At 35.8% G+C, this 18,472-nt stretch overlaps 2 protein-coding genes across 2 annotated transcripts in view; one reads left to right on the top strand and one right to left on the bottom strand.

Moving 5' to 3' along the window:
• Positions 1-2,442: 2,442 nt before the first annotated feature.
• On the bottom strand, positions 2,443-5,919 carry LOC145671260 (uncharacterized). The gene is made up of 2 exons (XM_081740180.1): positions 4,683-5,919; positions 2,443-4,228 (listed from the first exon to the last, which is right to left on the bottom strand). Exons 1-2 carry the CDS (start codon positions 4,697-4,699, stop codon positions 3,808-3,810), a joined length of 438 nt encoding a protein of 145 aa, XP_081596306.1. The 5' UTR covers positions 4,700-5,919; the 3' UTR covers positions 2,443-3,807.
• An 8,173-nt stretch (positions 5,920-14,092) lies between these two features.
• The window catches only part of LOC145671261 (oxidoreductase NAD-binding domain-containing protein 1-like), a 43,093-nt gene continuing 38,713 nt past the window's right edge, over positions 14,093-18,472 (top strand). The window contains exons 1-2 of the mRNA XM_081740182.1: positions 14,093-14,285; positions 18,186-18,389. Coding sequence (XP_081596308.1) covers positions 14,233-14,285; positions 18,186-18,389 — 257 coding nt within the window. The 5' untranslated portion in view covers positions 14,093-14,232. The remainder of the gene's footprint in view (positions 14,286-18,185; positions 18,390-18,472) is intronic.

Genomic DNA, 18,472 nt, shown 5'->3' on the forward strand with positions numbered 1-18,472 from the left:
AATGGAATATTGCTATTGTAATTTTTGTTTTTAAGCATACTCATTCTATTTTTGCATTAAACAATACACAGCCCTTCTTACTTGAAGCTTGTTCTTAGTCATAGTCGTAAGGACATGACTCAAAAAAGAACAGCTTTACATTTTTTTAATCATACTCATTTTTTTTTTAAACAAGCAAGAAGTTAAATTGAAAATGGCTGTGAAAATACAAAACTAAACAGCTGCTAATTTGCAGATGTGCCTATAGGACTTACAAAATTAAATGGTTGCAAAGTAAAAGTATAATATATATATGCATATGTAATTAAAATAGCAACCAAATATTTGAGTATATATACTTAAAAAAATAATTACATAAAGAATATTAAATAATTATGTAAAATAATGATTGATATGAAATGCTTGACGAGCATTATTGTAAAGTATGTGTTTTATGATATGATACCAGTACATTATTTTTATTTTATGTATTCAAGAAGAAGCTAAAATATTTATTTAATTCAGAAGATAGTAATGCAGCTATAGACTTCTTGTACAGAAAAATTAGTTTTGGAGCATCTGGAGTGAATGGATGCTTGTACAAACTTCTGAATTACGAGAAGAGAGTCTTATCCTTGCATGATTTTCTGGATAGATGATTCTCTCTGGATGGGCATCGATGAAGAATGAAATGACAAATCTCTGCTGAAAGTTCTTCAAGCGTACTGATTCATATGGGTGCGCATTCCACAGAATCACGCTGGTATGAAATCAGGCAGGGGCGTCGAGACGTGGAACATCCATAGACGGCTGGCCTTCTGGGGTGATCAGTCCCAAAAGTGCTGCATGGGATGACTTCACTAAACATTATGTAGGTGTTGATTGAAGACTAGAAGACCCTGACTGGAGAGATGGAATGGTGTTGACTATGGCGAGAGATTCATCTTATGGAGTGATGCTGCGATGCATTGAAGATGGTGTAAACGAGAGATGAACATCGGAAGTTTGCAGGATCCATTATCGTGAAGAATGAGATCTTGAAGCATCATCTGGATGTTACTGCTGATATGCTGTGAAGCTCTGAATCCGTGAAGACTGGAAGCTGGATATTAGATGTAGATGCTTGTTGAAACAGCTGTAGGTCCATGGTGTACAGAAGCATGCTGGGCAAAACCATATAGACGTCTGGGTGTAACATTCCCAAAGACCAAATTAGGTAGGGGGAATGGTCAAACCACCACGGCGAATTTGGAGAATTGCTACTGCAGCTGCTCTGGACAACTGATGGTGAATCTGGAGCCAAATCTGCGCTGTACGTCGGCTGCTCTTCTGGAAAACCTCTGGGGTGGAGCCTTCATTGTACTGCTGGATTGACATCTCCAGGGATGTGGAAACATAACAGGCTGCTACAAGACTGCATCCGAACATCATCTTCTCTTGGATACTGGAGCCTGGGATGGGAACTGGCGGTCTGTTCTGGAAACGAGCAGTTCCTTTGTGTAGTACATCAAAGTTAACCCTGGTAACGGATTGAACGAACGCCTGGGATGTGGTCATCTGGATTGGGCTGCATGGAAATCATCTTCTTCTTACTGGATAACGTCTGGGATGTAGTCAGCTGGATTGAGCTGCATGGAAGGCATCTTCTTCTTTACTGGAACACGCCTGGAATGGATGGCTGGAAGGATGGCCTCTTCTTCTTAGTGTAAGATGTAAAACTGGTACTGGATCAGGTGCTGGACAAGACTGGCATCTCACGGAAACTCGATGGCATCTCAGGGAACTGGATGGCATCTTCTTCTTGAGAGCGTCTGAATATTGAATGTCTTCGTAAGGTATCTGGAGTTGCTCGTCGATTTCGCTGGCCAGGCAGATTTTTTTGATGGCTTAGGACAGGGTGGGGTGATGGTGAGAAATCAAAATATTAGTATTAGGGAATTTTTAAAGGTATACCATTAATTATATTGGGCAGGAATTAGTTCTTAATTTCACACCAAATGCTTGTATTAAAATTTTGTATTTTGAAAATTATGCTTATTACTCTTGTTTGAACTATAAACTCAATATCATATCTAAAAGGAAGTGCTGATTTTTTTTTTAAGAAAGCACTAATTTGAACTAAATCAATATATGAATTACATAGTAAGTTTTTTTTGTTTTTTTTTTTAGAAAAATATCACATCATTATTGTAAGTTATTGTTTGTTGTGAGGTAGTTGGAACAGAAGGAAAAGAATGCATGGGAAGTAGATGAAAGGTAGTGGATGGGGTTAAAGAATAGGAATTTACTTGTTTAAATTTCCGAAAAGTAGTGTATATTACACATTTTTGAAATATATAAAGACTTATGAGAATTAGGATGAGAAAGGCTAAAGGAAGAATCGTTAATAAGGTAAAGTCATGGTAGGTTAATGCAAATGTGGAATGGGGCATAAAGAAGAAAAAAAGGAGAAATATTCTGGAATGGAAAATTGCAGTCTGTCAGTTACATGTCCCTGAGTGGTACTAACTCAATTTGTTGTGTTTGTTTTTGAGTAGCTTTCTGTCTTTTATATAATATAACTATCGCTACGCTATTAGCTACAGATAACAGAAACTGTATACCAATGCTCGTCACATGTACAGGAAAGACATACGAATCCGGGATAACTGTTGACCATGACATAGGTACATAGGATGAATTAATAGGAGTGATTTCCGTAATAGGTTGCGAATAATTAAGAGGGATGTTAGTAAAATTTAATATAAAAGGAAAAGTCCTATCTTTAGGTAGCTGAAAAAGGGTGTCAGTGACATGAAGGGTGTGATGTATAAGAAAGTGGTTATATTGAATTGTTCTGTTCAAACAAGGAGTAAATTGGGTGATCAGGATATTTGCGTATTGATCCACAATTGATGTGTCACAAAGAATTGTGATATGTACTGTTTTGGTGCCATACGTATGAATTGGAAATTTTGAACCATTTAAGTGCAAATAATACAAATTAGTTTGTGGATTTGTAATAATGAATGAAGTTTCATTAATTTGAGTGATTGTCATATTTAAATCCAATGAACATTTAAATTCACAAACTTTTTGATAGAGACCCGCTACTTTGGGGAAACGTAGGTGTGTAAGGCATAATGTTTCTTTAGAATGCTGTGCTGAGACCATAGGTAACTTACAGAAAAAAGGTTTATTTTGAACACTACAGAAGTGAGTGCTATAAGAATCCAAAGGAATGACCTGACTTTTTGAAAATATTACTAGATCAGATTTTAATTGTGGGAAACAGGTTGTAGCATTTGAAGCTACTGGATATTTAATTATTCTGTATAGCCTAAAATGTGTATAAGTTGGTAATACTGGAATTTTGACCGTGACATAAATCGCAACTGGCGTAACCTTACATGAGACAGGAGCAATTTTGTAAGCTAAATCCGTGGTGAAAGAAGGATTAACCTGTAGATTTTTTTAGATCAATTTGGAATTTAAGAGTTTAAGATCTGATGTTAAGGTGTTATAATGTACTAAAGTAGATGGCAAATAGTTTTGAGTACAGGCGGTGTATACATCTCTATACAAATCCGATTCAAGAAGGGTGTGTAATTTAGAAATTAATAATTGATCTAAATGAAAGAAAATTTGGATGAATGAATGTATTATGTTATTATTATTTAAGACCTGAGAGGTGAGATTATGTTCATGTTTTAATAAATTATTAAATGCTGATTGAACTTCCTGAAAGGAGTGTTTAGTTTGGGAAGCTAAACGGGAAAGCATACTACTCATATTAGTGAGTTGTGAATGTACCAAATAATTATTGGATTCTAAATGAGATATGTGCTGCTATATTTGGTGTTCATGCGTTTTAATGCTATCTATATCATCTTGTATTGCGACACCACCAAGCCATTGTAAAAATGAACCTACAAATGGTAACAAATTTCTTGGGTTGCGATTTGTGGTAGGCACAAATCCAAATCGAGATGTGTATGTAGCCATTTGTATATCTAAAGTAAAATTATTAGCTGCCTGAATAATGGATGTGATCAAATCACAGTATTGAATGGTCCCAGTATTAGCACAAGAAACATTAAAGAATCGAAGATCTAAAGGGTGCATTTCGACTGAATATATTAAAGGCGCAAATGAGGAGTAAAGCAAAGCATTAGGAATGCGCGAAAATTCAGCTCCTATTTGTAGTTGGACACCTTGTGGATCAATAGCTTGGGTGAGAATAAAGGCTATGAATGCCATCAACATTAAACTAAAAGAAAAAGATATACTATTTGTAATTATAACTATTGGTATGTTATTAGAGGAATCTTAATTATGTGCGTTCAGCCATATCGAGGCAGAATACTATGGTTATGCCTGTAGGGCTCTATAAATGAAAAGAAAGTTTTCTTTGAATTTACTATGAAAGAACGCACTTATTATATCAAAGCAATTTAATGGTAAAGTAAATAAATGATTAACCTGTCCTTTATATGCGGCCATTGAATTAATGAACAATGAGACTGACTTCATAAATATTTGCGAGACGGTAGTTTGAAAAACGTTAGTTAAGCAAATGCAAAGTTAAAGCAAGGAAATATGTGATGTTCCTTTGTTAAAGTACTGAAGGTATCTTGGTATTACAGACTAAGTTCTGAAATCTCAAAGTAGTTAAAGTTCAAAATTATTAAAGCAAAATAAAATTGAGAGAAGGAAAGTCTTACCTAAAATTTGGAGACATGTTGAGCGTTGGTTGAGAACGATGAGTCTGAATGAGAGACTGATACCAAAAGCTTGGGTGTTGACGATTTTATACAAAGTGAAAGGAAAGTTGGTACATTGTAGCTACCTTGAAATTTGTTATTTTAGAGAACTTGAAAGTAGTTGACTTGTAACAAACATGAAATGTTATTGAAAAATAGATTTGTTTTCCTTATTTTGGAAATAATCTAGAAAATATTGACAATTTCAAATTGTTATTATTTGTTTTGATTTTATTTTGAGACAGAAGGAAAGTTGAATTTACGTCAATGGTAGAAATAATATTTTCGATGACATGAAGGAATAACATGTTTGTTAGAAGGAAAATGGCAAAATATTTTTGTGACTAGAAGAAGGTTTTTGAAAGTGAAAGTTACGAAAATAGACTCAACTGTGATGGGAGAAATAGAAATTGAAAGTGAAAGTGACGTCAACATGCCGTTGTGAAAGTGGTCTAAACTTCCTTGTTTTGTATTTAGAAGTTACAAATATTTACCATGTAAGAAATTTGAAAGTAAAAGTGCTGTAATAAACAAGTGATACTGTTGACGGAAAGAGAATGAAAATATCAACAAATAGTTATTTTGAAAACGCAAGAATTTAGAAAATAGGATGTTATGAAAGTTTTAAATAATATGTTTACGGAAAATACTCTAACAGAGACCTTCAGACTTATTGTCTTCCTGAACAATATTTACATCTTAAAGTAATTTTGTTAGGTGTTTTGTTTTGACTTGTTATTCGAAAGTCGTCAGTCAATAGAATGAAATAAATGATATTATGAGGCAATGATAATGAAAATGCAATGTGATTAGTATTGTAATGAAATGAGTAAGGAGTAACTTGCCTAAACTTACTAAATATTGGGAGTAGAGACATGCAGTTTGATACTATATGTATAGCTAGCATGAAAGCTGCTTGAATGCAGTATTTTAATATGGAATTAAGAAGCATTAATGATGCTTTAATTAATAGATTAGATTAAAGAGCAAATTTGCTTGTAATTAATATATATATTGGGTGAAAGATCGCCTATATATCGATTATGGACCCAAATTATTGTGATGGTTAGTAAGGGGATTAGGGTGTGATGATCGCTTATATTTATGTTTAGTGCAACGAGCGATTACGACCCTAAGTTAATAAATTAATTAGTGGTTTAGTAATTGCCTAGTTAAAACATAGGACTTAATGGTATATAGTTTAGTCTTGATCTCAATTTGCGCGCTATAGAGAGATAAGACAAAATTGCATAATGCAAGATCCATACATGGAATTATAAGAAGAGGTTATAGTCTGGGACCTCTTGAGTTTAATTATTATTATAGAGAAGTTCTAATTAACTCAGATTGTTTCAATACAATCTATAGGAGTGCGAACCTAAAGTGCTCAAAAGGCATTAATTTTTTTTTTTGGAGAGTAAGGGAGGTTTGAATCGGAAACCTCTAAGTTTCTATTCTAATATTTTTTAACACTAGATTTATATATTAGGCTAATGGAAAATGGGGCCTATTCTTCTTTATCTAGCGATTTTATATGAATTTTTACTATTTTTATATTGAAGCTATTAAACTAGTAGGTGATTTGAGATATAAGTTTAAATAGCTTTTTTTTTGAAACTATCTTGGTTGAAAATAGAGAGGATCGGTCTTATGGTAAGATATTGCCGATTTATTATACCTCATTCTATCTCAAACACTAAACTATATTTATGTATGTAATAAGAATACAGAAACTGCAATAAAGGGTGGGTTGTTATGTTTAGCAACTGGATAGCAATGGTAGAGGAACTGAAATATGGGTGAAATCTAAAAGAAGCACAAACTACATAGTTAAAGTAGCTTATGTAGGTCATAACGGAAGCAATAGCAAGAATCTTTACGAAAGACTACTTTCTACAAAGAATACTGTTAAGTTCAACTGCATGAGTTGAAAATGTTAACCTTGGACCTGCTAAGAGTATTTTGAGCAAAATGCATAACAAATAAACTTAAGAATTATTGGCGTGAAATTAATTAGGATTTTGTTAGGATGACAAGGCTATACATATGATTGTCTTTGCCTAGAAGGAACCATGTTTTATCTCTTAAAAAGAAAGGGTTTATTTCTCTATATATAATTATTATTATGTGAATGAAATGGATGATGTCTGTTAACAGATTTTATTTATGCTGAACAATTAACAAAATTTACAATCTGCATTTCGAGCATGGGCAGATATATTCAAACAGAATACATAATGATTTATGGGAGCAAAAAAAAAAAACACATGTAAAAGAAACAAGTACATATATATGTGAATTAAGATGAATATATCGTTACCTCGATAGTTAGGTCCTGTCACAAAGAGACCTACCCACAATCTGTATAGCATTTGTCATCATAACATAAATCAGGTAAGATAGGAAAGGACAACTTACAAGCCAGGAGAGTGTGCTGCCATAATGAATCGAAGCCTCTTCAGACGTAACGTAGAATCTTAAGATGTTCCAAATACAAGGAATGGAAGAGAGAATCGAATAGAATAGAATAGAATGTTTTGTCAACTGAAGTGAGGCTTTTTATATCATTCTGGCAAGACACTTTCACTTTCACTTGTAAGTTGTTTACAGTCAAGGTTGTTTTAATCCTTGTTTAAGCCAAATGGAATATTGCTATTGTAATTTTTGTTTTTAATCATACTCATTCTATTTTTGCATTAAACAATACACAAGGAGAGGGTAAATTTTGATAGTACTCTAATCAGTGGCAAGTAAATGATAATGAGGGGGTACATACATGTTAACGAATGTAGCAGAACCGATATGAATAGCCTGACAATGTATATTGGAATGGGGAAATGAGGAGAGGGGGGAGAATATATGTAAGGAATTTACAGATGCCAAATGGAACAACAATCATAGCCATCAGCACGGAATTACTGAATCCAATTATATATAAAAAGTAGGCGGGAGAGATTTAAGCCAAGTTTCCTGTAAGAAAATTATTTCCGGGTGAAAATATGTACAGAATTTATAAAAGGAATAGTCTTTTTGGATATAACTTCGCAAGTTCCATTGGAGTATTGATTGAATGGAAGGAGTTAAGAATTGCATAGTGAGATGGAAAGTAAAGATTTCCATACATGTAAATAGCTATTCAATTGTCGGGAAGTGAACTGTGATGTGTTTACTTTTTCGTATCTGGACTTTTATACAAAATCAAATAACAGGCTATCCTCCACTATCTTTACCCACGGATGGCCATTCACATTGGATTGTCGAATTTCATCGTTATCTCACGCCTCCTGTACCATTGAAAGACAGACGAACCATCCAACTTCTTCTAGTTCCAGAGTGCGTTTCAAAAACATACAAGAGCATTACTATCCTAGAAATGAACCTGGTGTTAAACTCTCGGCGATCGACAGTTCCAGGCAGGGATCAGATCAGATATCAACAGCTGTATGACATATCCCCATATAGTTGATATGTACTCCTTGAAATTCACTCTGAAATTTGGAGTAGAGGACACATTCCACCTTCATGGAAAGAACTACTGATAGTCCCTATACTAAAACCACATAAACCAATTGGGCAGGCTCACAGTTACCGTTAGATTACTCTTACTTCATGCATACTGAACGCTTTTGAGAAGATCAACATCTGTAAATTGAACAAGAACTTGGAATATTACTTCTTATTCCCACCTATATTAACTGGTCACCAAAAAAGCCATGTAATGTATTGACTCAGGTGATGCCTTTCCTTTAGATATCTGGAACACCTTTTAAAATCAACATTACTTAATTGCTGTTAAATTAGATCTAGAAAATGCATGTGATCCCATCATTCTCGATCGACTGATCACTCACATGGCACATCTCCAAATTCCTATACCTTTTCTCTGTAATATTTATAATTGGCTAGTATAACGTTGCATCTGTATCAAATGTAACAATAATCAATCTCCTTACCGTTCAACATTCTTGAGAATTCCTCAAGGTTCTAGTCTCTGTCCAACATTATTTAATATATACATTCCCTCAACGACTTACGTCTGATATATACCCTCGTTGCTGAACGGGACGTTAAACTCAAGATCAACTCAACTCCCTCAACGACTTAGAGGAATGGTTCGTATACAACAATGCTGTGATGACATGTTACTATACGTCGAAACTAATAACCTAGTAGAAGAGTATGTACTCGTATTGTGCACGACACTCTCCTAGAACTTCATTCCTGGATCTCTAAAAATGGCATGTCAGTCAATTTGGTGAAATCGTTAGCAGACTTTTTACCCGAAAACTAATTCAATCTCCGATCCATCTCTCGGGGAATACCATTCAATTACTAGTTACACCTACTTTGCAATATCTTGAATTTCATTTCGACTCCAAACTAAATTGGAAACACCTCAAAACAATTCACTCGAAGCGCAACCGTACTTCAAGTTGATGTCCCGCATTAGCCAGAAAGGTTGGGGAACAGACATTACCACCCTCCAATAAGTCTGTTCTCAGGTTGTGGACGCAAAAGTTCACTATGGCTGAATTTTACCCTCTCCGCCATCTACACGAACCAGCGAACACCACATTCGTCTTCAAATTACAACACAGCGAATTATATTTTGACAACCAAAGACTGCACCTTCTTAAGCATTCTTAGAAGAAGCTGGAATCATTCTTATCATAGTGAAAACATATTTTGTGGCTTAAAAATTCCTCCTTCAATGCATAAGCCTTCTCTATATTAGTACCGAAACTGCAACTGCTATACAATAACAATCTTCACACCAGACGCCCATATCACAAACAGTTGCCTTGACTATATCGAACACTTGCTAGTATTTATACTTGGCTAAACCAACTATATCGGGAACCGAAACTACCATGTTAAACTGAGCAATATGCAACCTTTATACGCATTCCCAAACTTGAACAACCAGTAGTCTTCCTCAGAATATTGCCGTCAATACGGAGAAAGGATGCCCCAGGGTTTGATCCTAGGACCGTTAATGTGGGATATAGAACTGCAGCCCTGTTTGGAAACTTTAAACAGAAACGAAGCAACTGACCGAGTAGTGGGTTTTGCTGATGATATATTAATAGCAATCGTTATCTCAGCAAATTCACGAAGGTAATTAGAATACAAGGGAGAACAAACTCTCAATATTTTACTAAATTGGACTAATAAATGCAAATTACGATTATCCGGTAAGAAAACCAAATACATGTTATTTGGAACAAAACTGCGTAGAAATCCAACGATCAAACTAAGAATCAATACAATAACTAGAGTAACAGAATTTAAACATTTGTGCATACAAATAGATGAAAAATTAAGTTTTGGGCCACATATAAAATATGTAGTAGATAGGGGACATAAAGTAGCGAATAAATTAATATCGATAGCATTTAATACTTATAAATTACCATGAAAATAATTAAATTACATAAAGAAAACATTATTAAGTGCGTCAATGACATATGCATCAAGTGTGAGGGCTCACAGACTGTTAGAAAATAATATTTTAAAGCAAAATGTTGATAGACCTCAAAGGAACTTGTTAATAGGATTATGTGGAGCTTTTAGTACGACACCATTCATTGCATTAAGTGTTTTGCTGGGACTCAAGCCAATAATTTTAACTATTATAAAAAGGGCTGCAATTTATTGGCTGAAGAAATCAAGTGTGACCAAAATACAAGAAATATTGGGTAAACAAATTAAAACAGTGGAAGAAATAGAGGACGAAATAATAAAAATTTGGAATAAAAATTGGCAAGAAATAAGTACTTCACGAAGATTATATAATATAATACCAGATATTGATACACGTCTTAAGTGGCAACGTTTTGAGCCTAATCCAGGTTTAAGTCATTACCTCACAGGACATGGTCCTTACCTTACCATGGCCCTTATACAGAATGGGTCTGAAAGAACATCCAGATGTCAATGTCAAGAGTTAGGCACGCCTGAACATCATATTTTATGATGTCCTCTATTAAGGGACCGACTACGGAAAAGAGAGATTATGAGAATAAAGAAATAAGCTAAATTATGGTCAAAGAAGAGGGCTATAAAATAATAAGTATTAAGACAAAGGAATTTTCAGAATAAAGAGAACAGTTATATATTAAGCAACAAGAATTTGAGACAAGTCTTATTAGAAAATTGTTAAAGGAATTAATGATATGTGCATTTGAAAAGAACGAATGTATGTGAGAATGTGAATCTTCCACGATTGGAAGTTTTCTACAGGAACGCAGGATTTCCGCGTGTTCCGGAAGAACGAAAGTGTGAATGCGTGATCTCGATGCATCCCTCTGTATCCAACTGGATAGGAACTCCGGATATATCGGGCGGAAGTGACTGTGATTCGGTGGCAAGAAATCGTGTAAACTTCAACATATAAACACACAAAGATCCCATGGAATAAACGCAAAACGACATAAACAAGGAAACTCGGAAAATAATAACATGGTGGCCGCTTTGCGACTTAGTTGTGTATATGGGACCGGTCCCAGCGCGTACGGCTGTAGGACACAACTAACCAGGGCCCGCAATAAGTGCTCCGAGTGGGTCCTGGACCCCAAGCAGCTGTACTGACGACTATATAAGCATAAAATCAACCAAGGAACATTAAGTACAGTGTGTCTATAAAAGAACTCCGGGGTTTTGAGGCAAAATATTTTAATTAAGTAAAAAAACGTACATACATGTGTTATACATGATTGGAAAGCTTACATTTTCAAGTTTTGTTTTTAACAATTTAATAAAGTTCAATATGAGCCTCCCCGGGGTTTTGAGGCAAAATAAGTAAAAAACGTACATTTGCATGTGCGTGAGGCACTACACGCTCGGCTCGGCAACAGATGGATTGGAAGGGAGGGACCTGTTCCATGGCCTTCAAGGAGCCCTGATATGACTCCGTTGGATTTTTTCTTCTGGGGGCATATCAAGAATCTTTTGTATGCGGAGAAAATTCGTAATGTTCGCCATCTCACCGAGCGAATATTGATTAACTGACTACCGCAGCCGCTACGTCGTCTCAAGGTCAACGCTCCGCAGCGCTGCCACCTGTTGATAAAAACATTTCCAATTAGTATGACTAAAACTTTTTGAGCTAGTCGTTTCAGAGAAATTAACTAAATTTTGCTCTCTTTTATCGTTAATAAGATATGAATTTTTAAAACCCCGGAGTTCGCTTATAAACACCCTGTATTTGCTTTCAGCATGGGATCAATAAGGAACATTAAAGTTTACACGACTAGTAAAACAGTGAAATGTGCAACAGTGTAGTTTGAGGAGTGTAGTGTTTTTCGTATTAGGTGCTAGGATGTGTATCCACACACAGGAGTGTGAAAGCGCTTATGTTAAGTGTCAGTGTCGTTAAAAAATGAAATGAAATCTTTGTTTTACGTCCCACGGTTATGCCGGTTAGGCTAAAGGAGACGGTGATGATGAGAGATGAATGAAATGGTGGAGTGAAGAAAGTGGGAGGAAACGGGAGAACCCGAGAAAACCCACAAGCATGGTGTTTGTTAACCACAAAGGCCACAAGGCGTGAGCTGGGATCGAACCAGGGACCCCAAGCACCGGAGGTGAACGTTCTACCACTGAGCCACCGCGCCCCCCTTAGTGGTGTTAAGTAAGCATGTAGAGGCATAGTTCTTGATTAGGAAAATGTGGTAAATTCTGAGTGAGAGAACCAAATAACAGAAATCTGAACCTAAAGGGAAACTAAAAACAGGTGAACATCCATGTCATACAGGTGAAGCAAAAGGGAACCCGCGTGTAGAGAAGTTGATGATAAAATGAAACCTTGTAGGATAAGTGTGACACACAAAACCAAAGAAAGATAGAAACAATGTAAGACTATCAAAGCCTAACTTGGATCGAGAAAATAGAATACGTATAGTTAGCTTTAGAATACAACACTAGTTAGGTAGGTAAGCTACAAATATATAGCTAGTATTTGTTGGTTTTCTATTTATTCATTTGTATTACTTTTTATTTTTCAGTTTTTTCAATTTTGTGTTTGTGCTGTGGGTTCATCCCGAAACCCCCTCCCTCGTCCTTAAGATTGCAATGATGATAGACCTGTTTCGGTTAAATTTCAGATGCTGAAACTGAAAGGTCGTGATCTGAGAAATCAAATAAAAAAGTAAAAAAAGAAAAAAGAAAAAGAAAAGAAAAGTTGTCTCCCTGGAACGTCTCTTCTCCACTCAGCCTCAGATAGTACATCATCTCTGGGATCATCACGTCCAATCTCTCCACCCAAATACTATTTTTATCTACACAAGTGCTTCCAAACAGTCTACTGAGTACGAATCTGTGGTTGGAGCAGGAATATATACAAGTGCTCAACTACACATATGTAAAAACTTTCCCTGAATACATCACTTTATCTGGAAGAAACCTAGATTGAAAGTCGTTCTACAGCGGAAAGTACCTATAGTTGGCATTTCTAGTGATAGCCTTTGTGCTCTACAAGGAACTTGTAGAAACCCATGAACGTCTGCAAATATATTTCTACACATTAATATTAATCAACAGCTTCGATTACTAGATAATAATGAAGTTGTTACGCTAGTTTATATGCCAATCCATTACGACATCCCAGAAAGCCTCCATCTTTACATTGTTCAGACTAACATCCAGCAGTATCCTTTCCCGTTTAAGTTATTGTGGTGAAGTTGAAGGTTATATCAACCACCTGACCTTTCAATGTTCTTTAACGCCAGTTTACCGTTTGATACTCAACACACTCATTCACTTTGCTTATTTCACTAGTTCAGAAACAACACCCTTGTTACTAGGTAACAAAAACCACCTCGTTTTTTTTATCATATGTTGCAATATTACATAGTGAACAAGTACAATTTATAATATGGTCAAATATATACAACAATGAAGCGCTATCTTTATTTATAGCTCGATGCGGTAAAAAGTGTTTTCGTCATAGTGTTCCACGTTCCACCTGAAATGATTGATTCTATTGTGCGTTCCCATTTCATTTTACACTTCCTACTTCTCTCTAACTTTTTCCCTTTCTATCTGGGCCTTCAGCTCTCTTTCACTGTCTGAACTTCTCTCCCGATTTTGACGTTTTGCCGACTTTGGTATTTCTTATCCTGATTGTGACTTTCACCTTAGTGAGTTTCTTACAAAAATCCTCCTTGTCAGATATAGACAAGATAATTTGATTATTGCATTAACTTATTCGGAATCAGCCAATTTGGTTCGTCCCTGCCAATGTTTTACAGTTTACTGCACATTAATTTTACTCAATTTACATTCGTAATAAATTCTTTCTCACACAATTTTAGTGACATGGCCGACATGACTGAATAGTCGCAGATCTAATATTAATTGAAACATTTCTTTATTCTCTTTTTTTAGAGAAAAGATGAACAACGAATTTCGAATAGATGAAAATTGTAACAAGGCTATTTACAGTTTTGAAAATTTTTATGATCGAATTCTAAATTAGTAAAAATAGATAATAATCTTTATAAATTTAAGTATGCTAAAGGAATATCTGTGTGGAATTTTGGGTACAGCAAGACGAATTGTGACGTAAGTATTACGTGAGTGCAATATCTTTATTGTCGTAAGTGTCCACAAGTTAAGGTTCCGTTTTAGTATATGGATCCACATATTTGTAAAATTTACAGAACAGATTTGTAATAATATTCATTAGACCAGTGTGTAAATAATCAAAATATGTTGTGTTCTTACGTGAGATGCGTATCTACGTAAAAATACGTCAATGAAAATTAACCACGAATTCACTCATAAAATGAATAATGGGCCGCGGTGGCTCAGTGGTAGAGCGTTCACCTCTGGTGCTTGGGATCCCGGGTTTGATCCCAGCCCCCGCCAAGTGAACTTTGTGGTGGACAAACACCGTGTGCGTGGGTTTTCTCGGGGTTCTCCCGTTTCCTCCCACTTTTTTCATTCCACCATTTTCATTCATTACTCATCATCACCGTCTCCTTTAGCTTAACCGGCATAACAGTGGGACGTAAAACTGAAAGATTTCATTTCATAAAGTGAATATTAACCACAGTGTTTAGTGAAGTATCTAAGTCAGTGTGCTAACTGATGATGAGCAATTATTTAAGTGACTGAGGGGTCATTACTCCTGTATCGCCGGACCAATTTGAAAATCGAAAAAAGTACCAAAATGTACTGCATTCGGTTATATTTGGTTAGATTACATTAAGTTACATTAGATTACGTTTGTAGGCGTGTAGTTTTACTATACGGATCCATAGTATAAGTAGGAGTAGTAGTAGTAAGAACGGGGTAGAAGCCCCGCAGGGGTTCGTTGGGTTCTGTTCTCGACATGAAATGGGCAAATTAAAGACTTGCCCAAATTTTTCTGTACATTTTACAGTCTATGGATCCGTATAGTGAAACAAGTGTACCTCTCCGCGAAGTAATCCATCCGCCTCCACATGCAGTGCCGCTTACATAATCAAAAACAATCAGCAAATACAACCACTTTCTTAAGTTTTACATTCCTCTTACCTTACTTTCACTCATTCTTCCTCACTAACTTTAATAACCCGGTAAATTTCCTAAAATTGGTCCGGCGATACAGCAGTTAACCCGCCTGAGGGTTACGAGACCCATATATTTTTAAAATTGATGCAGATTTATTGTACGGTGCCATACCTAAATTCATTATGTTTATTTCTCAACAAATCGACTTTCTGCAACATTTCGCTACCTGCAATTCCCGGGTTATATCGGACAGATGGGTCCAAGTAGAGATATAATTTACGGATAGTATTTAGTATCTCCCCCAAATCCATCGACGGCTCCGCAGCCGGGGCTTAAGTTTAGAGTTACCCCTCCAGTTTCAAATCTACAAAAAACCACACTAACATTAAAAATGTTAGGTTAGGTTTGGTTATCCGGTAAGACTAGTTAGACTAGAACAGTGACTGGAATCGGTTCTCATAGAAGCTTCAATTATAACTTAAATTCAGCAATCCGTGGTTCTCATTAAAATTTAGTAGATTCTCTTGATTATTCTCATATAATTTTGTCAAACTCAATGCGGAAATATCACCATCCTATTCGACTACCATGCTACTGAATCACCGAATCCTTCCGTGTGTTGCAAATAGTACCCACTTCTACATCTCTTTTCCCGTATTAAACATAAGTTTACTGCCAAACTTACACACCTAAATATCACATAAGAACACCAAATCATAATTTCTTGCCTCATTTCTCCAGTAAATTTTCCTAATTTTTAGAAAAAAACGGAGGAGCAACTCTAAACTTGACCCGCAGCCGGTACTGTGACTTGGAGTGAGCCGTTTTAAACTACCTCGTTTATGCGAATACCCTCCGTCGCTATTGCGTCTGCTCCTTATGGAACACCCCTTGCTAATGCTCGGACCCACCTGCTGCACTTCTGCCCTGATTGTGTCAAATTCTTTATTAAAAATAAGTAAACACGTTTTCCAATGTTTTTGAAAGGGCATGGGTGGATAAGTATCAGGGTTTGCCCAACCATACCACACCTATAAGGGGGCAATTGCAAAACGAACAGCTATTAATGTAGGTTTAGCATATTTGCTACGTGAAGGAGTGAGAAATTACACCTGAAAAGCGCCAAATTCACTGATGCTCCATTTGAGGCCTATGGCGCCCCATCCCTAGTTTGAGATATAGTGAAACTGTTGATATTTATCAATTTATTTGGGAATGTATACTCTTATCTATCACTTTAAAACAAACACAAAACACTGAATCTTTATGGTTGTGTGAATTTGTCGCGAAAAAGGGAATACTGACAGACAGAAGCGTCTTTTGCGACTTTTCTTTGGGGGAAGACCCCCCCCCCATCTACATAAGAATTGTATGTTTTATATTAGTAAATTAGTAGTCAATGTTACAAAATATAGACCCTGTAAAACTTATATTCAGGACAAAGGTTATGAAGTTCCTATGTTTGCATTTAAAGGGAGGGAAAAAATCACATTTGTCCCAGGGTGGATTGATTTAAATCAGTCTGATGTAAGTCACGATTTTAATCGAGATTTAAATCACTTGATTTTTTAAATAAAAAACGTTGATTTAAATCAAATTCCGAAATAAATTAATTTAAAGTGAAGATAAGTAAAATCCCGTTTCTGTTCTATTATTTCGATTATGGAAGACGATAATCATAATACAATGAGACTCAAATGTATGTAAGCGCAATATGAAAACGAGTATCATGCAGAGGATGATTAGGGAAAATCCCGTTTTGAACGGGTAACGGGTGAATCCTACTTCCTTTTCATCGTAACATACGGTTTTTAAATCGTTGACTATTCCGACGGGGTAATCACTATGGACATTTAAGACGAAAATTCTTTTGTGTCCACGTCGATTTCTTTGTTTCCAGGTAATAGGGGCGTATTTAGAGGGGTCCGATCCCCTCTCCGAAACAAAATAAAAAAAAAAAAATTAAAACTTTAGTCGAAATTTATGTACTAAACACACAGAAGTTCCTCGGAATAGTAGTACGGCAAATTTTGGATGCGTTAAAATATCAAATAATATTCTTGATAAAGTGAATACTTTCAAATATCTAGGGTAAATATTAACAGACGAAAACGATATTTACGAAGGAAATAAATGTCAACTGAAAGCAGGGAATTCGTGTTATTATTCAGTTCAAAATCTCTTGTCGTCGCGAGTTCTGTCGAGGAATTTGAAGCTTAAAATACATAAAACGGTAATTATGCCTGTTGTTCTGTATGGTTGCGAAGTATGGTCGCTTACAATGAGGGAAGAGCATAGACTGAAAGTATTTGAGAATAAGATCCTGAGACGAATATTCGGACCCAAGAGGAACAAGAATGGCGGAAACTTCATAACGAGAAATCACATAATTTATACGGTTTACCAAACATTGTTGGGGTCATCTAGTCTAGGAGACTCAGGTGGGCAGGTCATGTAGCCAGGATGGAAGAAAGTAGAAACACTTTCAGTCTTAAGTTGGAAACCAATGAAAAAAGACCATTAGGAAGACCTAGACACAGATGGGAGGACAATATTAAGATTGATTTCGCAGAAATAGAAATACAAAGTAGAAACTGGATCCAGTTGGCTAAGGATAGAAGTCAATGGAGAGCTTTTGTGAATGTGGCATTGAACCTCCGGGTTCCATAGACCATAGAGTTAGTTACTTGTGAATCCATAACAGAATGTAAAAGATGAATACCTTTCGTTTTATTTATAAGACAGCTTTTCAAGTGGATTACATTAACAATACAAATCGTACTTAATTTAAATGTTAGCCGTTAATAGTCAAAAAATTTGCATATTGCGAGAAGGATACTAGGAAAGAAAGAAAATCTGAGATAATTTTTTCGAATAGAGGTGAAAAATAAGAATTAAGTGAAACGAACATAATACCATCTGTGGTGGGTATTTTCATGATCATCATAATCATTATTATTATTCCAGGAACATGTCAGCTGCACAAAAGCTTTCTGCCAATCAAGAAACAAAGATAACCAGGCTAGATCATGTAGAGCTCACGAAGAACGAATACCGCCAAGGAATCGGATCTTCAGCTACAGTGACGAAAATTACAGATATATCACCGACAGTGAAAAGTATTACTCTTCAAGTTGACAATCATAATTTATCCTTCAAGGCCGGTCAGTGGTGAGTAAATTAAGGAAGTACTTGGTTTGCATACATTAGGATATTCCTGAATGTAGAGCCTGTCAACAAGGTCGGAACTGCAG

The sequence above is a fragment of the Thermobia domestica genome, chromosome 15 (genome assembly GCF_964235325.1).
Source record: "Thermobia domestica chromosome 15, izTheDome1.hap1.1, whole genome shotgun sequence".
Lineage (NCBI taxonomy): Eukaryota > Metazoa > Arthropoda > Insecta > Zygentoma > Lepismatidae > Thermobia > Thermobia domestica.